The sequence below is a fragment of the Anarhichas minor genome, unplaced genomic scaffold (assembly GCF_050575085.1).
Source record: "Anarhichas minor isolate MPS153535 unplaced genomic scaffold, ASM5057508v1 ptg000042l, whole genome shotgun sequence".
NCBI lineage: Eukaryota > Metazoa > Chordata > Actinopteri > Perciformes > Anarhichadidae > Anarhichas > Anarhichas minor.
In genome coordinates this window covers 7,076,370-7,102,560 of record NW_027466488.1, presented here as the reverse complement: position 1 = coordinate 7,102,560, position 26,191 = coordinate 7,076,370, and the positions used below count along the sequence as shown (strand labels likewise).

General features: G+C 41.7%; 1 protein-coding gene across 1 annotated transcript in view; it reads left to right on the top strand.

Moving 5' to 3' along the window:
* The first annotated feature begins 3,304 nt into the window (after nt 1-3,304).
* Nucleotides 3,305-26,191, top strand: part of ush2a (Usher syndrome 2A (autosomal recessive, mild)) — a 193,846-nt gene continuing 170,959 nt past the window's right edge. Inside the window, exons 1-5 of the mRNA XM_076110215.1 lie at nt 3,305-3,796; nt 4,312-4,526; nt 4,664-4,882; nt 8,571-8,727; nt 23,990-24,125. Of these exons, the coding sequence (XP_075966330.1) occupies nt 3,305-3,796; nt 4,312-4,526; nt 4,664-4,882; nt 8,571-8,727; nt 23,990-24,125 (1,219 nt within the window). The remainder of the gene's footprint in view (nt 3,797-4,311; nt 4,527-4,663; nt 4,883-8,570; nt 8,728-23,989; nt 24,126-26,191) is intronic.

Below are 26,191 nucleotides of genomic sequence, written 5' to 3'. Positions count from 1 at the left end.
AGAAAGCCATTCACAAGTCTGCAATCATGACGCAATTATTTATTTTTCAAATGTATATGTAGACAAGGTTATTCTCTTGTTTTGCAAATATTTCCAATCAAGTTCATAGTCTTCTTCCTCCACTCACCACTTCCTCTGCTCTCCTTCCCTCTTTTGCATTTTCTTTCCCTTTTCTCCAACCCTTTCCTCCCTACCTCTACCCTAGCCCCTAGCCTCCTCCCCTCCCCTCCTCTCCCCTCCCTTTGCTCCTCTCTGCCTGGTATTGATTAGAAGGCGAACCTCTAATCTCCTTAAGGTCATTAGGAACACTTAATTAAAACCTAGTTAGAATGCCTTTGTTCAACCAAAGCAAATTGCAGCTGTTCAAACGCGATTAGTATGATAACGTAAAAACTTGTCGGCAGGGAAAAATATAAGAGAGGGTCTTTTTTGGTGGAAATGTTTACACAATTTAAATGCAGAGCGCTTAAGCACACAGTGGAAGTCTAAAATAAAGTATACTTGAGCTTGTGCTTCTGCTGTTTGTGTGTGTTGATGGGATTGCTTTTATTTTGCTAGTGGATGTTCGGCTTTTTGAAACTAGAGGATTAAAGCATGTAACTGGCTTGGAGATTTGTCTAAAATTGTTTGTTTTATACACCTGGAGAAAAACAAAGACAAAATGCAATACAAAAAAAAGACCAGGTCAAATATATGATAAGATGTATGATATTTGAAGGTGACAGTTTTCTCTTGTTGTCACGTTCACACAAATCTTCTTCTTCAGCAAATACAGATTTGAACCAGAAGAAAAAAGCAATGGATACTGAGAAAAGTGAGGAAACAAACCAATCAAATTCATAGTTTGGTTACTGTTTATTAGAATGGAGAGATAGAACAGTTTGTATGTATATATATTGTATATATATATATATATATATATATATATATATACAATATATATATATATATATATATATATATATTACATTGTTTTCTGTTATGGAAATTGATTACTTAAAACTTAATTGAAACATTTTACAATGCATTTTAAATAAGTCAACTCAGGTTTCCACACTTATCAACCATATATCAAAGGGCATTCACAGCAGCTGTACCACACATCATTTGGTCACGTTTGCGTGCAGGGCTTCATCACAGACACATATTACTGTAATTACTCATTTGTCTTTAATTGTTGAGGCTCAATTAATAGCACACATAGCAGGGAACCCCTGGTGACTGCCATTAAATTGCTGACAGGGAAGACACCTTGCCAGCTCCTTTGCCTCTCATTATGACATTCTTGCAAGTTAAAGAGCCTCCTCTGTAATATTCATAAAAAATGACCTTGAATTGACTTGTATTGACTGAGGGCATGTCTAATTGCTATTGCAAATGTTTTAATGATCATTCTTTTGATTGAACATTTAACTGTCTGTTGATGCATTATGTGTATGGGCAATTCCTTTTTGTTTGTTTGTTAAAAGCATTTTAAATTTGTATACAGCGGGCACATATACACTGTGTCAGTGTTTAGAGTACAACTGAATGGTAGATGCTCATAAGGAATTAGAATGAATGAATGACCCCAATCTGTCCACATGCATCCAAACGGTTTGACTGTTTCTATTTGTTTTCTCTCATCAGAGCCATAATGCATTTGGCCCACAGCCTTAAATGGTGATGTTGTATTTAAGTAAAAATAAATAATTTGACAGATCTATGACATGGTTCACTACCCACACACTATTTGGATTTCGTTGCCTAGCGACGGCAGTAGCGTCCCTCTTCTCTGAGAGCCACTTGTCTGGAGCCCAGACGCATCCCACGTAGGGGGGGGGGGGGGGGGGGGGGGGTAACGCATTGCTACCAGGCAGGGGGGTAATTGGGCTTTTTAAATCGCATAGTAATGCATCGCTATCATGGACAATATTTAGTCACAATCCTGTAACAACAAACAAATGGACGTGTCGCACTATTTATTCTCAACCCACGGGGCTCTCAAGTTTCCGTTACCTGTCTCTCACCGTTGTAACGTTGCCTCTGCGTTACTTTGCGCCCAAGTATCCTGCCGCCTCGAGCGCTGCTGGCCAGATGGCAGCTCGCTGTAATCTCCTTAGCACCGCGTGCTGCATGTTCTGAACGAGAGAGCTACGACAGACAGACACAGAGACAGACAGAGAGAGAGAGAGAGAGAGAGAGAGAGAGAGAGAGAGAGAGAGAGAGAGAGAGAGAGAGAGAGAGACAGGGAAAATAACAGGAGCTTTGTCAAGTTTAGCTGTACTGTCATTCAGTTTTTTTCGGAACGACGGACAAAATAACTCGCGTCATGTTTGGAGGGGACTATTTTTCCTACTGGAGCGGCGTCTGCTCTCGCTGACAGGTGTGCGGAGGAACAGGTAGTTTGCTTGTTTTGCACGACTCGTGCCAGAGCAACAAGTTGAATGTTTGTTGACGCTGCACTTGTGATGGGGGATATCGTTTTGTGCTGGGAATCCTCACCGACAGGTAACCGCGAGAAGTCACTAGATATTTCAGCATGTCACAATATCTGCATAGATGTACACATTCGCACGGCATATAGCACCCGTTATTAGATACACTGTGAGCTTTCGGTCATTGTAGGCAAAGAGTTTCCAAGTAATTCAACACTAGAGATGACTGCACTGCTGGCCTCTTTTTGTGTTGTCAAAATGCGAAATTGAAGCTGATAAGTAATGAAAAGAGCTTCGGCCTAAAGCCTCAATTTCCAACAAACTTATGTGAAACCTCGTTCTGTTGGATAAGGACCTGGAGGCCAGATGCCAGCGGGAAAAAGGTCATGTTTAATTCAATAGAAAATGAAAAGAAGGGGAAAGCAATGTAGCAGTATCAGTTGAGCTGTGCCTCCATCAAGCTGTACATGATAGTGCAGGCTTTGGCTCGGGAATAGCCTGCATGGCATTTCACCCTCCTCAGATTTGTCTCATGTTGGATTTTGGTCTGACCACGTCTCTCTTTCCTTCTCTCTATTCCCTCTCTAGATTGTGAAATCCTACCTATCATGTGAAGGCTTTGGTTGTGGTTTGTGTGTGTGTGTGTGTGTGCGTGTGTGTGTGTGTGTGTGTGCGAGGAGACAGTGTAACAGAGAGCTAAGCTTCGTAGCCTCACCCTAGGGGTACTGGCCTGTAAAAAAATATGGCACTGGAACCATGAAACCATGAAAGTCGTCACTTATTCGAGTGCTGCTGGAAGGCGTCCGATAGAAATCCAGGTTCCTGAACATCCAATGTTACCCGGGAATGTTGCAGAACCTCTGTCCAAGATTTTAGAACCTGGCACCATGCCGGACCTCTCGGAGAACCTGATGCTCAAATCTGGTAAGGTCAAAGGCCAGAGATGGCTGGAACAGAGAGGCAGCGAGGGAGGAGCGAAGGCAGAGAGGGCGAAAACGCAGAGACAAAAATGGGGTAGAGTCGTCGGCAGGGAGAGGATGGAGAGAGGAAGGAGAGAGGAGCGGTGGGACTTAAGGATCAAATGCAACAAGGAAATTAACAAATGCTTAAAAAAGGGGGGGAGATGCGTGGAAGGTAAAGACAAGAGCACGACAGATGTGTGTGAGATCTCTGGGATTCTGTCAGCTGCTGAAACAGAAGGTGAAAACCAGCAAAGGGAGACAAGGATGAGAGAAAGGAAGATTTGGCCTGTTTTTCCCTGGCCATTTTACCTGAAAAACATCACTGGAAGAGGGGAACACATGATGAAGTGGCGTCCTCTCTTCATCTGCTTAGCTCTCCTCCTCTTCAGCCTGTGTCCAACACCTGCTTCATCACAGGTAAGAGTGGCTTTCAAGAGCCAATTTTCATCTGGGAACCAGAAACTGGAGTAATAATTAACAGCCAATGTATTCTACATGATTTATTTAATGACTATGAAATAGGCCTTTGTCGAAGCAGACATTTTGACCTGTGATACTATAGGAAAAGCCCAGGTGTTACTAACGACATTAGTACAGCTGTGTTCTATTCAAGTGTCCCAGGAAGTTATGACGGTGAACCAGCATGCTGCTAAATAGAATCATCATCATCATTCATTTATTGATACCTGTACTAATATATATTAAATGCACTTTATACATACGGTACATGTGACGGTAAGAGATTTGCCTGCAAAATGGGTTCTGCTATATCATGACCCTTATTCTACAACCCATAGGCTGTTTGAATTTTATAGCACTTTGAATTCTCCATTTCTGGCAATTTAGTTCTCGGGGTTGCTGCCTCCCCAAATATGTAAAAGTGTCAAGAGACCCAGATTGAATGTAATTCTGCTAATTGTCTTCCTTCTTAGGGACATTTCCCAAGAATGGAGAACATTGCTGCCTTCAAACCCGTGTCCACCTCCCCTTCTCGATCCACATGTGGTCTTCCAGAGCGGAGCGGCTACTGTCGGTCGCCGTCCTCCCAGACTGAGCTGACAACATGTTACCAGGCCTTCTGTGTCCAGGAGTGTCCCTACAGATACTCCACACCTCCATACGCCCCGCTGCTACTGCCTGCACACAGGTGGGTAGATTGAATTCTTGGTAATGCTATGAAGGTATTTTAGATGACCGCTGACCTTTCCATTGATGCAAATAAAACAACATAAAAGAGGTGCTTTTGAGTGGAAATATTAACACATTTACACTTTATTCCTCCAGGGGTACCTGTATAGATGAAGACGGTAATGACACTCGTCCTGGGACTCAGACGGAGACCAGAACCACTACCAGTTCAGAGGGGGTTCCTGGTGGATCCGGTAGTGTGCTCTTTCGGCCGGTCCAGGATGGATGTCTGGTCTCTCCCCCCTCACAGGCACTAGGAGCGTTGGGTTCCCTCACTCTGGCATTGTGGATAAAACCAAGCTCTCCTGGAGAAATGTGAGTTTCATTTTTGTCATTTCTAAGTAAGGAGAATAATGCGTCTGTTACATTGGTGGAGATACTGTGACTACCAATGTCATCTTAAAGCACACACAGGATATTGTGCTTTACAAAATATTTGTATTATTTATGGGTGGATGGATGGATCTTAGTCAGCTATTGGCAAAGGCCAGATATATAACCGCTGTACACAGTTGACATGTGTGTGTGTGTGTGTGTGTGTGTGACAGCTCGTGCAGTAACTTTGATTAGTTGAAAAGTCAGATTTAGATGAAAGCAAATGTTCTCAACGTATTTACTTATCACAGCATATTTGAATAGTTATAAACACTACTAGGGTTGCACGAAATTCTAATGACTTTTTCGAAATAAAGTTTTTAATATTTGTCGTCGTATTTTATGCCATCACCTTAAAAACAGTCCTCGATTTGAATATAGTGATTTATCGGAATAAAAGAGTCTTTTTTTATATTTTTTGGACTGCAGTAAAAATGTTGTTTTTCAAAGGTTTAACAGGTTGAAGCAGAATGTTTCGTTGGATAAAATCATGTTGTGATTGTTTTTTTGTGAAATAGATGAGCCCCAGAGACACATTAGACCTTGCAGTTTCATTCGGCACAGCTAATAAGAGCAATAATAACGTTGTGTTACATCTAGCAAGCTGTGCTGATACTTTATTGGTTAGAGAAGGTACAGGAAGAGGTCAAACTGACAGCTCACATCTACAAACACGCTGTGTCAGCAAGTCAAAGTTCTTGTCGAAATTCTACTTTTTTTGGAGAAATAAAAGAGTAAAACAAAAATTTGCAATGATACAGATAAAGTTATTAAATTAGTTATTGGCATGATGAAGATATACAACAAACATATTTGGAACCTAAGTGGAAGTAAAACCAGAAAGAGAAATGGGAACTAACAGCATCTGCGTGCCACAACAATGACAGATTTACCTTATCAGAGTAGTCCACCATTATCCGGTGCTACTGATGTAATACAGCTCCCCGCTGGAAACGCACTGCTGCTGCGATTTATAGTCAGATGTCTGTTCTGATATCATATTTGATATGATTTTCATACAGTGACAGTGCATTGAAGTGAAAGCCCTGTGATATTGATCTAATAACAAGGAGCAATCAGGGTCTGGTCAGGTCAGTATCACTATCGGGAAATGTTGGCGAACAACTGGCTGTCATGTCCCACTTAGACATGTTGTGTGTGTGAGAGACAGGAGAGAGTGTGCTGGTATGTTGCTGGGACGGTGCAGAGTTACACACACTCGGATCAGTTTGCAGTCACACACAAACACAAAGCACAAGCACACATAGAAAGAGATCCGTTGGCTTTCCTTGGCAACCCCATCTCCCCCTACGGCAACACTTGAAGTAGATTGCTCGAAAACAACATGGGATGCTTTGTCATGAAAGTAAAAATAGGTTAGACACGCGTGATGTCTTGTTCTCTATTTGTTGGTTGTAGTATTTGTTTGTCAAATGTAGCTCGCAAAAGAGTCCACCGATTTTGCCATGTGACTCCTATAACATTGTTGCACTCAAGATTAGGCCTGTCACAGTAAGTAAGTTATCCTAAGATGTATGGAATGTCACCAGCATAATGCCAAAATAAACTGCAGGGTTTTCCCTACCATTATAAGACTTGGGCATTGTGCAGAAATAGTGCATCTTTGTTAACAATGCCTGAGAGTCCTTTTTATTTATTGTTTTGGTTGTAATTAATTAATGTTTTAATTAAATTTAATATTTTAATATTTTCTTCACCTTCCAATTCCAATGTCTAAATGTTCTTAAGACTTAAAAGTTCTTTGTAAGGGTGTACTTGCATTATTATGCTATTATATAATCATATCAGTGGCAAAACTGGTCTTAAAACGACATCGGCATCGTTTAACGCACTTATATCCGTGACAATATGTTGTCAAACAGAATGAATTATTGTGACAAGCTGAATGCTTGTTGGACTCTTTAGAAATACAAGGATCAAAATATATTCAGCAGAACCAGAGATTCTATCTTTTTTTATTTCACGCATTGGTCTTCCTTGTCAAAACCGTGGGCCTAAATCACCCACAATGCAACTTGATTGCTGACATTTTGGTCGGAGATTCGGGTGTGTCATGCTAGTAGCGGCGAGCCTCAAACGGAGGTCTGGTCAGCTCACTTCTTTCTAGCTCCGCACTCCCAGTTTTTAAAATTTTTAAATTTCAGCTCCATCCTTCAGCCAACCGTATCTGATCATATTAATAGATAGTTTAGTCATATTTCACAGCATCATTTTACTACACTGTCTTTTAATATGATAAGAGTTCGTAGGCTCCATTTGGACATTTGCTCAGTGAGAAAAAAAAATCATCTTTGTGGATTAAACAAACATTTTAAGTAAGCTGTTATGGCTTTGTTGAGGTGTCATAAGATAAAGTCTGTTTTCATTCACATATTCCACAATTTACTGTAAAGATAAACATGACTGATAACTTTGCAGTGGTGACGGGTCTGAAGAAAGACCCAGAGCAACACTAGGTTTTATGTGTATCCAGTAACTCACTGGGTGTTCAGTTTAAATGTTGCCGTCAGTTGAATTTAACTCTGAGAAGGAGAATCAGGGTGAGATCAAATCACTCCCTTTAAATATCATACTGTGATTTTTGTTTGCGAAGTTGTCTGTCCGGGGATTTAGATGACAGACAAGTGTTGTCGTCTTGGTTTTCCGAACATGACACCTGTATGGCTGAATGCATCTGAATGGAAGTAATATCCCCCCCCCCCCCCCTCACTCTCCCTCTCCGTCTTTCTGTTGCTGTCGTTGGCCATCAGTCTCTTGTTGTAGAGACGATCATGGCTGCCATCAAAGAAGCCAGATGAAAGGAGGTCTCTATCCTCACCTCTGTCCATCTCTCCTCACCCCTCTCCCCTCTCTCTTTGTGTCTCCCTCTCTTTGTGATTTCACATCCCTCCCCTCATCTGAACAATGAACAGAGCCAGCCACCTGTTCTTACAAATCATAGTTTTTACTATACCGTGGCTTCACTTCCAGAAACTGGTTATGAAGTTGTCTATATTGTTTGAAGATTCTAATTTTGAATGGACATTTATTTTTAGTTTGGTCACAGGACAATAAAGCTTAGTTGAATCAGGATTCTTTCGTATATATCAAAAGTTAAAGCATCCTTTGACAAAAGAAGTGTTTTCATTCCAGTAAATCAGTTCACTTATTATCTCTATCTCTTTGTCTCTCCCCACAAGCACACACCGGCTCCCATGCATACATACATATGGTCTCTTTCTCATGCATACATCTCTCTGTGATTTATAGGGTATGTGGCTCTGGGTTCATAAAAGTCATGATTTCCCATAAAATGTCAGTGATGGTGGTTAATATGACACGTGGAGGGTGTGTGTGTCTGCACCCAGTGTAGCCGCTCAAACCTAGCAGTCATGTAAAATATTGATATTCCATGTGTAAATGTCAGAATGAGAGACTGTGTGTGGGAGTGTGCGTAGTGACACTTGAGTCCACTCTTCCTTTTTTCCTTACTTCTAAGTTAAGTCCTAACAACTAACCACTGCAAGATATTCAGATGGACTGTCTGGACTGTATATCTGCTGCGGAAATAATTGTTTTTTTGATATATGTGTTTTTGTTCCCCCCCCCCCCCCCCCCCCCCCCCCAGGATGCTGCTGGAGAAGAGCTCAGGCCAGCGGCTGATATTTTCTGTGACAGTGTCCGAGCAGATGGTCACACTGCGGTATGGTCAGACCCCTCTGACCGTCGGCTTCAGAACAGAGGGGAGGCTTACACCGGAGAGGTGGACGCACCTTGTTTTGCAGGTAACAATTCTCTTGAGAGGCAGCTGCCCTGTTGAACACATCATAGTCGGTCAATATGAGAGGCACGTGATGTAGCAAGTATGTTTAATGCGCATCCATAGGTGAGTTTATATGCATGAAACGCAATCAATCTACCTTAGAAGTTCCATCAGGTGTGCGTTTAACTGTAAGGAAATGGTCTCTTTATCACAGACATACTGTCACTCTATCTTCTTCTCCGTCTAAATTTCTCTTTCATTCTCTGGCCATCTTTTTCTCTTCCTCTCGACGAGGTTGTGGTAATTATACTGGCAAACATCTGCTTTGGCACAGCTGCTGGGGCCAGGGGCCACACATTACATCAGACACACATACACACAGACAGACACTTCCTCACACTTTCAACACAGTATTTCTTTGGATTTTACTTATTCTGTTTAATCTATTTAGGTCTGTGGTTATTTTTATGATGTACTGTGTAAAACACAGAAATTGATCTTGTACTCATGTAAGGTTGTTTAATTTTATTGCACAAAGCTCGTTCTGTAACGTGAGCCAATCTGAGGTCGTCTTTCACCCGCTGGTGAGCACCGTAACCCTCGTTGAGCTGTGGAGTATAGGGCCAACTTTGGATGTTGTGTTTGAAAAATAACGCAACTGACAAATCCTACACATTGTGCCTTTAAGTAATATACTAACAATGTATGCATTTATTTTCTCTCTTCGGTGTTTCCTTACTGTCCTTTATTTCTCCAGAACCAATTGACATAAGTGGTACACAAACTCTACATTTTAGGAGGCATCAGAAGTTAGAAATACAAGGCTGTCATGGACAAAACAAGGCTTTCATAAGATCTGATGGTTCTGGGGAAGTGGAGAGACTCTCGAGGCCCCAAATGAATCCCTGTGTGTGTGTGTGTGTGTGTGCGTGTGTGAGCGTGTGTGAGCGTGTGTGTGTGTGTGTGTTTCTGGTCTGTTAAAGAGTATCATCTTACAGATTACTCCACTGGACAATCTTTCTCTTTCAGCATTTCTGAATAACACCAGGCTACTTGTGGAAGAAGCATGGCCACCATGATGAGCCTTTTCAATATAAGCATCTGTTAATGAAGTTGTTTGTTTATCTACTTTTTATCTATATAATGTTTTGGCCCAAATATTTATTTGACCTGGCATATAATTTAATCGGCATTGTTGTATTTTGTTAATTTCTTTTATTACCCCTCTCTGGCCATGACACGCAATAATAATGACATATAACCCTAATGATGACGTTTTGTGTCATGAATTCTCAAATAACATCTATTTCTTAGATATTTAAAAAACGGTAACTAAACCAACAAACAAACAAAACGATGACCAATTGTACTACGTTTCACGTAGTTATAATAATGTATTGGTAAATTAGAAAGTCAGAAGGGGTAAAACCTATGTATGTGTTTGGTTATGTTTGTACAAGTAAAAAGATATTAGATACAGAAAAAATAGTATTGCAAATAAGATTGCAATACCTTCATTTATAGCTCGTTCAGATCAAGTATAGGCAGCAGCAGTAGGTTTCAAAATACTTTTTATGAATACATAAATAATGCATGTGTTTTTTTTTAAAGTGGGTGCTCTGTCCATACTCCCATGTTTTTGCAGCAACATACAGTTCTATATTATTATCGACCAGCTCTCCTTTGCAGTTCTTCTAGTGTTGAGCAGCTGTTTAATAACTAGACATTGTTACAGCACATCACTCCCTCTCAAACCACAACATCTGTACAATTTAGAGGCTTTCACAGGTGTATTTTTGAACATTAGATAGAGCCAGGCTAGCTGTTTTGGCCCTGCTTCCAGTTTTTATGCTAAGCTAAGCTCCAGCTCCATACTTAAATCTTTGTGTTATATAGTGAATTTCCTATTGTTATGATTATAAGTCATCATTCAAGTTTCCAGTAATTACTTTGAAAAGAGAGACTGGAAGTGCCAAATGTAGGGAGATAAAGGAATGGAGCTTACTATATATCCACTGCAGTTATATTTAAAGCATTATTCAAGGCCAGAGGGGTGAGCCAGGAATGAGGAAGCTCTACATGTTGACCAGTACTTTAAATGAATGTCCCCAGTCAGATCTAACTTGACAGTTTAGTTTACTGGCTGGCTGACTGGTGTTGATGCCTGGTCCAGTAATTTGTCTCTCCAGTGTGTTGTTGGCTAAATGTAGTGTTGCTTATGGCTCAATTGCTAGCAAGTGTGTGTGTGCGCGTGTGTACAGTATGTGTTTATGCCCTGCAGGGATCAGGCTGTTATATATGTCTATGTACACTCTATGTGTGTTGTGCATGTCCACGAAGGCACAGAAAAGTGTACGGCTTGCAGATATTTTGTTAAAAGTGTGTTGTGTTGGCTTGGAGGTGTTTTGAAACTTTGTGTGTTTTTGTGCCTTCTTGTGAATCAGACGGCCTTTTGTTTATTGGTATGGTGATGTGATCTGTTTTGACTATTCAGAAGAATAACATAATCATCCTTGACACTCAAACACCATTCACATACTCCCATTCCCGCGCATTCACACACACTTATCTACTTATCACTCATACACACACACGCACACGCACACGCACAGTTCAGCAGCAATTTGTAGCAGACATGTCAGCCACAATACAGATATTACCCTATGAAGGAGCAGGGCAATTTAGAAACCTTTCCTGCACACACAAAATACAAATGCACTCGCATACACACACACACCTCTCTCTCTCTCTCTCTCTCTCTCTCCCTCACTCTCTCTCACGCACACACACACACACACACCAACCAGTCATCTGTCGGTTTGAAAAGATCAAAACACCAAAAAAGACAGTCAAAAGGAATACGGATTTCCAAGTGCCAGGAGCAATTCACACACACACACACACGCACACACATGTACACACACGGTGCCAGGAGCAAGGTGCTGTAGGGATGCGGGTGCTCCCTAGGTAGTTGTCTTATCTGATTATGGTAACGATGTAGAGAATAGTGGAGGAAAAGGTAGCCTGGGGGAGGGAGGGATGGGGAGAGGAGAGGCGATGGGGAAAGTGAGGGAGGTGGCTCAGTGTTGTTAAGTGATCGTTACGAAGTCCGTTTACTGTGGGACTCAGCTTTCTGTGCATTTCTGCAGAATTTATTACTAATAGGTAGCTCTTCTCGAACGTAGAAAATTACCTCTACTGCCGCTGTGGATGAGGGAGGGATGGGAACGACTGGTGTTAAAGTGGCGGATGAGCTGTGTGTAATTGACATGACTTGTTCTCTCTGTGGGTGTTTTTTTTTAGCTCAAGTGCCTCACAGCACTGTGATTGCATGAGGACAACATGAGGCATTGACACTGTGGACTGAGTGGTTGGGTCGGGAAACTAATGAGCTCCACGCAGTCTGTTTGCCCATCCAGAGCCCCTTCACATTAAGACAAAGAGTAATGAGATATATATATACATAACACCCACATCAGGAGTACCACACCAAGGGTAGCAGATGGGAGGCTACGCCACGACTGCAAAGTTATCAGCTGTTATTGCCAGTTTACCGCCATGAAACTAGAGCCATTTGTTATTGTCATGTTAAACAGATCTACCATTATGTGATCAATTCAATGTAAATGCTATGCCAACGAGAAGAGCAGGTTTACTTTGGTAGATTGTTGTACACAACCTTCTGTGCTGGCTCTAAATGATGAATATAAAGATGAACTACCGGATATTTCCTTTTTGTGTGTGCCTCTCATTATAATGTATTGCACTTTGTGCTATTGTATTATTATAGTTAAATGGGAAGAAACAAAAAATATACAAACAGCTGAGAGATGAAGATGTGCTTTAAGTCAGGGGGTTAGAAGAAATCTAGTAGAAGGTTTCAGTGTATAGAGAACCGGAGAGTTGAAGAGAATAAAGTGGCAAAAAGAGACGGCAAAAGATGGGGAGAAGAGAATAGAAGGGAGTTTGCGATTTAAATAGCTATGGAGTACTATCTTTTGGAGTACCAGTGATTGACTGTGTGCCTGGAGGACCCCCAGAGGGGTCCGTCTGTTAGTGCCTGAGCAAATCAGCATTATCGGATGAGGCAGTGGCAGGGACAACCAGTCACACCGGTCCCATCACGACCCAACACGGCACCATGAATGTTTAACACTCGTGCGTACGCACACGCACTCTTTTTCTTTCTCTTACTATTAAACACACTAGTGATGTACGCACTGCCTGCACATACGCAGAGCACCACACACACACACACACACACACAGACACATAGAAAGAAGCAACCAGACACTTTCCTTTCTTACCTGTTGCTAGAAACGGAGAAAATAGAGTAGAAACACACTTCTTAAAGAAGATGGAAAAAAGAGGATTAGTCGGTATCTGAGTGGCATAGTGAGTTAAGGTCAAGTCAAGACTACAAAGACATCTATATATTTATTTGAGAGAGTTGTTCGTGTTTAATCTACAATTTCTTCTCTAGACCCTGACGGCTCATCTGCTTCACTACTCTGCTCTCAGACAGTTTGGCTGCTAAAACTTCTACCGAATGACATAATGAGCTTAATAAATGTTTCACGTACAATTTGACTGGAAGACTCTGGCCTCTGCGTATGTCAGGATAAGGACTGGTCTGGTCTTGGCAGAAGGCAACGAATTTGCACCGACTGATCTGATACCACCACAGTCTTTCCATCTTTTTCTTTCTTTCTAGATGCATGTGCACATGCTTCATTACCCCACTCTATCTAAGACTGGGTTGGTCTTTCTTTTTCCTCCTTCTGTCATCTTCTTCTCTGTACGTGGTATGTCTCTCCTGCAGGCTCTGTCATTCCCATTCTCTTCTTCCTCCCTCTACCCTCCTCTTCATCACTTCTCCCCACCTCTTCTTCTGTGGTTTCTGTTGGTGTGAATTGGTCAACACATGTTATCTGACCCAGCTCATCTACCTTGATCCTAACCTAGTTTTAGCATTGGTTTGACAACACGAGTTACCAGTACCTCCAGTTAGACCTGTAGTCACATAGATAAAGACCGTCTCAGCCTTAAGTTTCTCTCTTCTCTGTGACCAAGATACTTTAACCTGATTAAATTGTTGTTGTAGTGCTTTGACGTACATGCTTTACCTAAATCTATCCTCTAATTACAACATTCGACCCTCCCAAGAAGTGTTGAGGGTACTGCTGCTGTGACAAGTTGCTCAATGAATGTAAAGCAACTGTATGTGTATCTATTTGCTGTAAGAGAATAAAGTAATGTTGAAATTTGACAGGAAGAGAAGAAATTAAAATAAGGACACTTCAAGACATTATGCAAACAACTGATGACATGATTTGCAGAAGCGGAGTTTAATAGAAAGTGTTTGCATTTGTTAGTGTTTGCTGTTTGGACACACGTGGTCTCAAGCTATTCTCTCTGTCCCACCCAGAGTGTGAGACAGACTGAAAGTGTTTTTTTGTGTTTATACATGTGCATGTGCATACGCTATGTTTCTGTTGGCTCTATTTGTGTGTTTGCGTGCATGCGTGTGCACCAAATACAGTAAATGTATGTGTGTGGATGTGTGTGAAGGTGAGGCAAGGTTGTTATGTAGGGGTGAAGCGGGCGCCTCTATGGTAGCCCTCTGCCCGCTGGCACAGGAGGCGAAAGGGCACGAGACTGGCATCAATTACATAGTGAGAAGAGGGAGGGAGGGAGGGAGGGAGGTGTGTGTGTGTGTGTGTGTGTGTGTGTGTGTGTGTGTGTGTGTGTGTGTGTGTGTGTGTGTGTGTGTGTGTGTGTGTGTGTGTGTGTGTGTGTGTGTGTGTGTGTGTGTGTGTGTGTGTGTGTGTGTGTGTGTGTGTGTGTGGTTTGAGATTTTCTGTCCTAAAATTATTTTCTTTATTTATTTTACATCAGTGTTTCATGCCAGTGTGCTGTCTGGTCCCGCTTAATAGGGAGAGCAAGGCACTAACACGGCCAGGGTTAGGGGTTTCATTCCCACTGGAGCTGTGAGATATGAGTGCTAAAAATGTATGCAGCAAGGATGCCCCAAGGTGCTTTGTATAAAAGGGTCCACTTAAGAGCACGTGTTATGTTAACCTACCCTTTGTAGAAATATACACACTAAGTAGAAGTTGCATGGCATAGGTTAGTAACCTAGTAAGCAAAAATAAACTTATAGAACTAGAATATTATTTAAAAAAAGGATATTTTAAAACAGGATATTTATCTGACAAAATATGATGTTGGAAAAGAGATAAGGTGCATTGATACTCTACTGTGCACTGATACTGCCGTTTTTAAATGAATTCGGTATCAGGCCATGTTATGAGTCGCATTAAATACACATTGTGTTTACGCCAACAATTACAGTAATTCAATCAAGTCATGGCTTTTCATTCCACACAGTGAGCATGACAGGTTTAAAGTGTGGGGGGGGGGGGGGGGGGGGGGCGCAATGATATTGGATCCATTCCCAAAGTTAGGGTGCCAGAATAGGAAGTGGGAGACAATGTTGTATTGGTAGATCATCTGATTCTAATTCCCTAGTAAGCTAAACAGTTCTTTATGAATTCCTTTTGAAAATAACCAAACCTGAGAGCCAGAAACGTCAAGCAACACCATGACTCCAACCCAAACTGAAACCTGATACTTTGTCAGGACCTGTTAGGTACCTGGTGCATCTAAGTCGTGTTAATACGTCTTACTTCTCTCCTCTTTCAGTGTGATACTGTATGTGCTCCTCCTTCCTTGTATGCTCTCATGGTGTTATTAAATGGGGCTCCTCTTTGCTTTCTGCTCAGGAAGAAAAGTCTTCGAGACTTATGGTCTTTATTAAAAGGTCGGTGTGTCACCTTATAAATGTCCCCTCACTGTATTTTTCTGTCTTTATCTTTTGTCCCTTTTTTCCTCAAGATGATTTTCTCTCTCTCTCTTTCTCATTCTCTCCCCCCCTCCACCCTCTTTGTCCTTCCCTCTTTCCCTCTCATGCTCCTGACACACACTCCCTCTCCATCTCCCTGGGGTCAATTTTCTTTTCTTAAATAAACTGTCATAGCTAGTGTTAAAATATGGGCCCTACATGGTGTGAGCGCGGCAAGGCAAAGGCACGGGGCCCTGGGCTGGTATAAAACATGGATAATATGCTGTGAGAGGTAATTGTATCTTTTAGAGCTAAGATGAGTAGAACAAATGTGTCTCCTCTCCATCCTCTCCCTCGCTCTCTCTCTCTCTCCCCTTTCCCTCCTCCTATCTCTTTCTTTACACACTGCAGCTGTGCTAATATGATAGAGAGAATATTGGCTGTACATCAGAGCTGGTAACAGTTCATAGTGGGTAAGGGCAAGTATATAGGGGGAGAGAGGAGTAAAGAGGGGGAGGCTTGGTGGGTGAATAACAAGGAGAGAGAGATAACAAGAGAGAAGGAGAGAGGGAAAGGTGACAGTATGCCTGGGGATGCATAAAGTCACATTATACTTTTTGATTTCACTCACTTTGGTTCGCATTTAGAGGACATGAATATCTGGGAACATCGTTTCCCAAAATCATTCTAAGTTAAGATGATTTTTGAAAAGTGGGTCTGTATCTGTCTTTGAGTTAGAGCTTCATGAACATTTTATAGAAACACGCTTGACAAAAATGTTAAGTCTTGTTGCAAATGTTTCACTCATAAAATGATATGTGTTAGTTCGCTTATAAGAGAGGTGAAACAGAGGCTGTGTGTTTTGTTCAGTTGGCCAACTAATCAGGTTTTGATGAAGTGAGCTGTTTGGGGCTTTGACATCACCTTCACAAATATAGTCCCCGGATACGAACATCGTAACACTGCTGACTAAAGACAACTTAGTCATTCAGAGCTTTCACTAAAAGGCAACTCAACAAAATAGCTAATTCTTGTGTCTAACAATTTGCTCTCTGCTGAGCTAAGCAGATTAATACTGCTGTTTCTACATGTTAACATTATGTTTATGCTTGTTGAACTGGTGCATTGATACATTTTTGGCTTTATACTTGCAATGGTTTTATTGCACTTACTTACAGTAAAGAGCGTAGTTTTCAACTTCAGTAATTTTCCCTTCACTTGATTCAATTCACTCTTATTTTCCATCGGCTTTTTGTCGAGAGAACCACTGCGATGCTATCTCCTATCTTCTGGATTGGTCTACAAAATCACTGCTATTCCTATTGCTGTTTCTTTTCTCCCCACCAATATATATTTTATTCTTCCTTTTTTGAGTTTGTCCCTTGCGTCTTCTTCAATGATGCCACTTCACCTCCACCTTCTTCTCCTTGTCTGCTTTCCAAAATATCTCTTTCTCTGTCGCTCTTTCCCAGGGATCATGCTGTTCTTCTTTCAACACGGGTTATCTTTCTCTCATTCACCAAACTCTTCACTCCTACTTCCCTCCATCATGTCTCTCGTACTTTCTCTTTTTTTACATCTTTCCTCACTTTTTTTTACATGTCCCCCCCCCCCCCCCCCCCCCAATGCCAGCTTCACCGGCTGTGGAATGAGGTGCGTTATCAGTGAGTGGCATGTCAGTCACAGGGCAACACATCCGGAGGAGAGCAGCTGCGTGGAGGGAGTTTGGTGAGGTGGGATGCGTGGGGGCACCAGGCGAGGAGTCGGGGATTAGAGGAGGTTAAAAGGAGAGGAGGAGATAGGTGAGGAAGAGCAGACAAGCATGAGAGTAGCAACAAGAAAGGCGAATGTCTGGGAAAAGAAAACAAAAGATGGTTGAGCAGAGTTCAAGAGAGGAGGTTGGAGATGTGGGGACGAAAAGGACAGGTGGACGATTTAAAGAAAGGAAGTGGAAGAACAGAGATTTTAGAGGTGAGGAGAGTAAAGATGGAAAGCTTTACAACCTGTAAACCCATAGCGTCACATTATATTTTTTCAAAAAGTGTGGGTGTTCTTACACAAGTTTAAATAAATGTACATATGTATGTATTCCACTTGCTACACCTTCTAAAGCTGTCAGTGGTGGGCCGTCTGGGCCAGCAAGGCCTTCTCTGCTGGCCTAAACAGAATCACAAAGTTATAGCTATTTTATAATTTAATAATTTTTCTTAAATACACTACATGTATTGTAATTTATAAACATATTTTCCCCATTATCTTATTTCCTCATTGCACAGCTACTGTCTTCCTCAGTTGCTCTGCTTCCAGTGCAGCTTGTTTTAAGTAGAGCTTTTATCCAATCAGATCTCACCTCTGTGTCTCTAGGTAAGAACAGAGGCCCGAGGCCTGCAGACTCTCAAGTGAATCCCTTTGCAGTTTAAGTGAATGGGGACGATATTGTTGATTGTCATAGTCTTCAACCAATCAGATCTTTAGTTTGACATGTTGGGCGTATTCTTTGACGTGTCAGAGCCTGCTAGCTGGCCTACAAGTACGTCAGCATTACGTGCAGCTCAGTTTTCAGGTGCAGCTCTGCAGTGAGGTGCAGCGTGCGCTGTGATTGGTCAGTGGGCGAGCACGTGACTATCGTGAAACAAAACTTAAAGTAGCCAGCAAAGCTTAGTCGGAGTAGTAAGAGTTCAAATTGAAAGATATGGAAGAAATTATGATTTTTTCTTTTTTGTATTTTGCTTGGTGTAGATACATTTTTTTTTTTACCTAGCTTTGTTTTTTAATACTCAATGGCTGAAGGAGGAGGAGAAACGGATTTGTGAGTTGGGATTTAACCGTTGGATTAAACTCTTTGTCAACAAAGAAAGGAGGATGAACTTTGTCTTTAAGTGATCAGCATTTGGTAAGTCAACTGCATTTGTTTTTTTACATCTAATATCTGAATTGGCCTTCGAGTGTGTAGTAGAATGCTTGCTGCTGCTGTTTTCCTGTTAAGCTAGTTTAGCGTAGCCTCGTGCAGTCCCTCAGCTGTTTTTTTTTTTTTTTTTTTTTGGTCTGGTTCAGAGGTCACACAGCCAGTTGTCTCCTACGTGAGCGCAGAAAACATTATATTTCCTACAATTTAAGCTGTGGCGCCATCATGAGGTTATTAGGAGGTGTTTCAGCTGCAGGACACCAGTGAAGGCCCAGGTATAAGATGCACGGTCCGCCACTGAAAGCTGTGCATGACAGTACTTACTGTAAGCGACTACAGGTGTTCACTTTGGGGTGGTTGGGAAGGTTTGGTCCGTTCTTGTTCTTATTCTCTCAATTTAGTTTTTCTTCGGGGTGCACCGATACGGATATGGGATATCAGGCTGATACCAACTCAGATAGCTGGATTGAGCCGATCTGTTCTGGAATTTTAATTCCTGTTTAAGTTTTGACTCATTTGTTGCTGTGTTAAAAAGGCTTCCCACTTGAATTGTAATTCCTGTCAGTTTTGTCAGATTAGTTGCTTTTGTATTATTTTTTTATTTTCATAATGAATAACAATTCACTAAGTTTATATCTTTGTTTTTATTTGTTACATTTTGTGTTACAAAGTCAGGAAAGCAATGTTTGAGTCAAGCCCGATGTTGCCTTACACATAACAGAATGATCCCAGTCACTTCCACACAGTGAGGCACACATCATTAAACACTGATAACGTGTGCTCACTTTAAAAGAAAAAGAGACCACTGCCAATTTGAATGTGTTCTATTGTGTCAATAACAATATAATTGTTATAGTGGAGCTGATTAGCAGAAGGTGAAATGGGTGGATGAGATGTGTTCAGGGGAAATGGTATATTCTCTGTGATAAAGGTCAAACAGAGACTGCACAGTGTGTGTAAACTAGTGTTTTACATTCCCAGACATACACGCATACAACATTAAGCTCCTGCATAGAGCCTTGTGCTTCTTTAGCACTTTTTAGACTAATCAGACAGCAGTACAATATGTATCTAGAATTGGTTTCTAGTGTTGGCCATCCTTAAGGTCCCTCTCATCTACTCTGACCTCAAACTGTCACTGGCAGCTAAGATGGCCCTTCTTCACATATAAATTAAATCCTATTTTAAAGTATGACACTTTCTGTTAGACGCTTGCTTGGCTGTTAGAATGAGGAGTAGAATCAGGTGAATTCCTGTGTGTTGTCTTGGACCATGATCAATTGAAACGCTTTAGTCCAGTCCGCAACTGCAGTGTGACAGCTGTCTATCTGAAACGCCCCTACATGTTGATTATGACAACAAAGAGTTACTTAAAAAATGTGAGAAAGCGTTATGCTTGCTTACATCGCTGAGCCTATAACATTCAAATGACACAGACCTGCTTTTTTTTTGTGTTTTGATTAGTTATTAATAAAATCATTTGATAAATATTACTTCCAAGCTAGTTTGGCTATCTAGTATCTACCTATGTAAGAACCGTCCTTCCTTTTACCATTGCACACCATTGATTTAATCAGGCCATCGCTCACAAATTTGTCATTTGTACAGAATGCAGAATTTTAGCCTTTTGTACAAGATTTCAAAATATGCATTTTTTTTAATCTGCAACATAAAGGCAACTGTTAATTTTTGTTCTGTGGTGGCCACCAAAGTAAAAGTTTTACATTATACTGTTGCTCGGTATAATTCTATTCATATTTTCTTTGCCACCTCTTACTTTTGGGGCCCACAGCTACAAAGTGGGCTTAGAAGAAACACTGCTGTCCACACTGTGTACTGAGCCATGGCTTGGCAGGAGTGTGAAAATTGAGAAGCGCTTTAGTCAAAATGCCAGTCTACAGATCACTAAAAGCTTTCCACTCAGGGTTTCACTGGGCTTTTAGAGAGGCTTAGGTGGTAACATTGCCGGTGGGGTGGGTGGTGCACTGGGAAATGGTGCTTGAAACTCCCTAAGAGCACGGAAACCTTTTGAAGGAAATTGTTTAATAAGGAAGAATAAGAATGAAACTTCCTCATAGAAGAGCTATAACATATTTAACTGTACATTTCATTTAATAGTCAGGCAAAACACTTTTAGCACTTCTATAGGGAATGATGAAGTACATGGACAAATATACAGCCATCAGTTTGGTCAAAAATGATAAAAGTCACAAGAACACTGTAGCTAAAATACTATGTTATGTGGAACAATTGCATGTAAAAAATAAATCAGAGCAATGATGAACAGGTGTGTATCAAAAGCAGTGGCGGGCCGTGCATTTTATACCTAGGCCTTCACTGCTGTCCTGCAGCTGAAATACCACCTTATAACCACATGATGGCGCCACAGCTATTATTCGTTTTTAAGGCTGTAACTATGTACATCTTCGTATTAAATCGTTCGGTACGAGTCGTTTGAATAATGCTAGAGCATTTAGAAAATGCAAAAGCCTAAATTCAGGAAAATGGAATGTTCTCAGCTGGTCTGGCTGTGGGATCCACAGTCATTCCTTAATGACAAGCCGCGACCCAAAGAGATCGTTTTAGGATTTTACTTTCACAACTTCAACGTTGAACGTACTGCTCTGCAATGTCTTTCCTCGTCTCAGTCCCCTGTGTCATGGTGTGTGGTACATCTCACTCAGTCAGAATGCCCATATTTGATTGGCTGAGCTGCATCACGTGATGTGATTCACTACCCATCAGCCTCTGCTGTTAAGTTTCGTTTCACGATAGTCACGTGCTCGCCCACTGACCAATCACAGCACACTCTGCACCTCGCGGCAGAGCTGCACATGGACACTGAGCGGCATGTAATGCTGACGTCATTATAGGCCGGCTAGCAGGTGCTGACACGTCAAAGAATACGCCCAACATGTCAAACTAAAGATCTGATTGGTTGAAGACTATGACAATCAACAATATCGTCCCCATTCACTTAAACTGCAAAGGGATTCACGTGTGAGTCTGCAGGCCTCGGGCCTCTGTTCTTACCTAGAGACACAGAGGTGAAATCTGATTGGATAAAAGCTCTACTTAAAACAAGCTGCACTGGAAGCAGAGCAACTGAGGAAGACAGTAGCTGTGCAATGAGAAAATAAGATAATGGGGAAAATATTATTATAAATTACAATACATGTAGTGTATTTAAGAAAAATTATAAAATAGCTATAACTTTGTGATTCTATTTAGGCCAGCAGAGAAGGCCTTGCTGGCCCTGACGGCCCACCACTGATCAAACGGATGTCCTGTTGCTTAGGTTTGCATGATTGTGGGAATAGTTGCATCCCAGTTATTTGTTATTATAGTGATCACAATTGTTGAAGGAACATTTGACTTAAGCTTATGTGTTATGGGTGCTCTGTATATATGTCTGTCTGTCCTTCAATTTTCTGGCAACCATTCATGGAACGACTTCAAAATTGGCGGGTTTATTGCTGAGGACCCAGGGACGTACAGTGTTGTGTGCGAGGTCTTGAGATTTTGTTTTGAGGGAGGACCGCTATTAACTGTTACACTGCTGAATGGCATGCTGGGTACAGCTCACTCTCCTGTACTGTAAAGTGCTTTAGTTAAAAGCCCTCACAAAATGCATATGCTCTGTATGAAGTGAGGAGCATAGGTATAGTTTAAAGTAGTCATTTTCTTTCCTCTGGACTTGGTGGACACAGTCCAAATGAGACTAGTTATCAACACTAAAGGATTTCTTTAACTCTTTTTTCCCTTCCGTTCTCAAGAACTCTGAAGTTAAACTGGCTAAAATAGACAAAGAGGTAAAGGAAAGGAGGAGGTAAAAATACAGATAGACGGGGAAAGGGAAAAACAGAGGGAAAGTGTTTGTGAAAGCTAACAAAGGATAGTTGGCTGTGTTTCAAAAGGGCGCGTGGCGGCTAAGGAGGATGAAGTGCTTCAGGGTTCATTTACATCAGGCCTGACAACTGCCTCACATCTCCCCAAGAGCCACACAGCTCCGGCTTAGAGATTCTAAAGAGGGCCCTTCTTCTAGCTCCCTCTCTTACACCCGCTCTCTGACTTTTCTTTTTCTCCCTCCTGTCTCTTTTTTCTCTTTCCTTTTTTCCACTCAGATTCTCTCCTGCGCTCTCTCTTCTGCTCTCATGCGCTTGCTAGTCTTCAATCAGCCATCATGAAAGTGTCTGTCTGGGCGTCTTAACTATCCTCTGAGAGGCAGACACTTGTCTGGGCCTGCCTTCATCCCCTAAAGGCGTTTTTTGACTTGGACTTATTTCCCTCCTCACACCTTTTCAACTTCCCTAAAGAGCTGACAACAAGTGAGAGCGACAGGGCAAGATAAACATGAGGGAAAGAGACAGCGAGGGAGATGAGCTGGGGAAGTCGTCGACTGAGAGGGAAGAGAAAGTAAAGATGGTTATGGAAAATATGGAGAGAGAGGGAGCAAATGAAAACGAGGTAAGGGAAGTCAAAAACTGAAGTAAAAAAAAAGTGAAGGAATCGAATGACCTCGCGAGCAGGAGAAAGGACAAAGCAAGAAGGACCAGAGCAGAAGAGAGACGGGAAAGATGAAGAAGGAGAGGGGGACTCTAGTAAGACAGGGAGAGTCATGTTTATCAGTGCTTCCACAGTGTGTTTCCCAAACGCAGGATTTAGAGATGGGGTAAAGGGAGAGAGTAGGACAGGGTACATGAAAGTTTTTTTAGGAGGGAGAGCCCCTCTTATGGAAGTATCTTTCTTTTCGCCTGGGTTTGATGTGAAAGGGAGCTGCTCCTGCTTTGACGATGTTGTCTGCCGTGCAGTTTTTAATATTCATGCAGCCGATCGGGAAAGGAGTGGAGGGGAGATTTTTGGTCAAACAAAAAGCTAATTTGCGGCTGAGGCAGTTTAGCCTGAGGCTCTTTCTGCTACTGGGGAAAAGAGCTGGAAGATTAGCCGTATGTATAATTCACACACACACATGGTCACACCCGCACATAGATATGCAGAAACACACCGATGGAGCGTGCATACACTTTTGTAGAAAGATGCACATATGCACACTTAGAGCAGCTGCCGCTCTCTCTGAGACGGTGTGTTTTACAGCAGTAACCTGCTGCTAGGCCTTTACTGCCTCACATGTACGTTGAGACGCTCAACGGTATCCAATGATGATTTATGTAAATGCTGATTTATTAATTGATCATCCCTGCACTTGAAAACCTGGTGTACAGTTTACATGGATGCTATTAGACAAAGTCAACAACGTTTTTTGAACTTTTCTTGGACAAAAAAAATGTGACTGCTCGGGCCTTCCTCATCCTAATCAAACGTTGGCGCTCCTCTGAAAAGAGAAGCAATGTGATGTGTTGGTTATTGTTGTTTGTTTTTAAGTTTGATTAGTTGACATAGTGTAGCATTTACAATATGATAACACTTTTCGATTTGCTCCCACAGAAAATGAAGACTGTTCCCTGCATTAAGCTGAAAATACACACAGTGAAGCTGGTCAGCACAAACGTAGGTCTCACTCTGACTGATTTTCAGGTCCACGACAGACGTGTGAGTCTATTCCTGGATGGGCTTGAGGAGGATGGGACACCATTTGACACACAACCTCTGACCGCCAGGCTCCCTGATATCAGCGAGGATGGTGCAATGTGGGTGGGACTCGGCTCCAACGGTAAAGTTTCCTGTTTTTTTTTCTTCACATGTGACAAGTTACATTGTTTGAGAGATGTAATAGATCAAGATGTTCGATATCTCAACGGCACTGCATTAAAATATCTCCCAAACGTAGCAGAATTATAAACCAATTATAAAAGAATGTAGTGATATATTCACTTAAAATGCAGCAGAAAACTGAAATAGCAGGGGAGGACATTTGTTTTCATACAACCCTCCTCCTTAAGAGGGACTTTAGTCTCCTTTTTTCCCTCCTTGTGGAGAAAAATTACCTCTTTGTTTATCTTCTCTGTATATCTAAATATGGTGTCAATGACTACTCCACCTTTATGCTCCTCCCAGCCTTTATCCCCCTTCAACTACACATCTGTGATTGATTGGTGGTGCCTGGGAGCCGTCTCACAGTCAATAGGGGAGAAATTGAGAGAAAAATGATATCCGTTCATCTCCAGAGTGATAAACGAGTGTTTTTCTTCTCGTTTATCAGGCATTGATCCCTAGTTCACGGCAGGTAGCATCTGATCATCTGAAGATCACATCAGTGGTTGTGATCAATGCAAGTGATTGGCTTGAGGGAGGGAGAGAGAGAGGGTGTGTGTGTGTATGTGTGTGTGTGTGTGTGTGTGTGGTTGTTGAACCTGGGGCCTGTGTCTGGAATTCTGATCAGTGGATTGATTATGCGAATGCTGATCAGATGTATTGATTAACAACAATGTCTGTGATTTGAGGGGACCCTGCTTACTGAAACCTGTGTTTCTGATAAGTGCAGCGAGAAGTTGTCAAGAGCAGAGCTTTAAATGTCAACAGATAACATGATCGGTTTTAACAATGGTAGTAATAACCGATCATTAGGAACTTCTAAGAGAGAGTTTTTGATTATTTGTGGTCTGTATTTTTTCGGCAATAGCCATTCTATGTTTTCCATCCTGTAATTAGCTGTTGCTCATGCCACGATGGACAACACACCAGTGAAGGCCAGAGAGACAAGAAACAAGACAAAAGGCTCACACAACTCCTAGTAGCCTGTATTAACTGTCATCAGTTCTAACAACACAACAACACAGAGGGGGAAACTGAGAGCGACGGATGACAGAAACTGAAACATAGAGAGAGAAGACAGAGACCGGCACTGAGAAGAGAGAATTAAAGCTTATACCTTGCATCATCCCAGTAACAATAGGGAGAGTGCTTTTCAGAGGAAGGCATAATCCCATTTCCACACGCTAAAGAAATCCTGAGCCAAAGCCTAAGGCTGCACAACCACACACTGTTCGAACACACTTACATCCCATAACACTCTCTCTCTGTTTTACACACTCATACATCCCTCCAACACACACACACACACACACACACACACACACACACACACACACACACATACATAGGCTCACACTGTAGTTGGGCCAAACATGGCAAAGCCTCTCTCAAATGCAAATACACACACTCATGCAAACACAATCATCCACTTCCTTTCTCTAAAGTGAGGATGCTTTTTTGGAAAACACACAGTAAAGCCTCCAACACACACACACACACCTTCACATAAAAAGCTAGACATGGCAGGGGTTCTGTCGATGCTAAGAGACGTTATCCATCTTCTAAGAGTTGTTGTCAAACTAGATGGAAGTTTGTTGGACACTAAAAGACTCCGGCTCTCTTTGGGCCAGAATCCACATCTTATGTTCTGTCCAACATTGTCATGTATGTGTGGTTATGTGTGGAGATGAGTTGGGGGCTTGCCTGTGTTCATTTAGGCGTTTGATGGTGTTTCTTGTGTGCAGTCCAGTATCCACATGTGTGTCTGGATTTTGTACCCATATGTTTGAGAAATTCCAGTTTGTGTTTGCTTGAGATTTTGGTATCTTGGCATATGGTATGTATGTTTCATCTCTTGTCCAACATATTTGCATTTACCTTTTTGCAGATCCTTTCTTCTCAACATCAGCCGGACAGCTTCTCTGGGGTTCTCGCCTTCTGTTTTCCTGCTAAATTATATGTTGTCACTTAATAAACCATCTTATACTTTTATTATCGATGAAAAATAACAGTTTTGATTCTTCA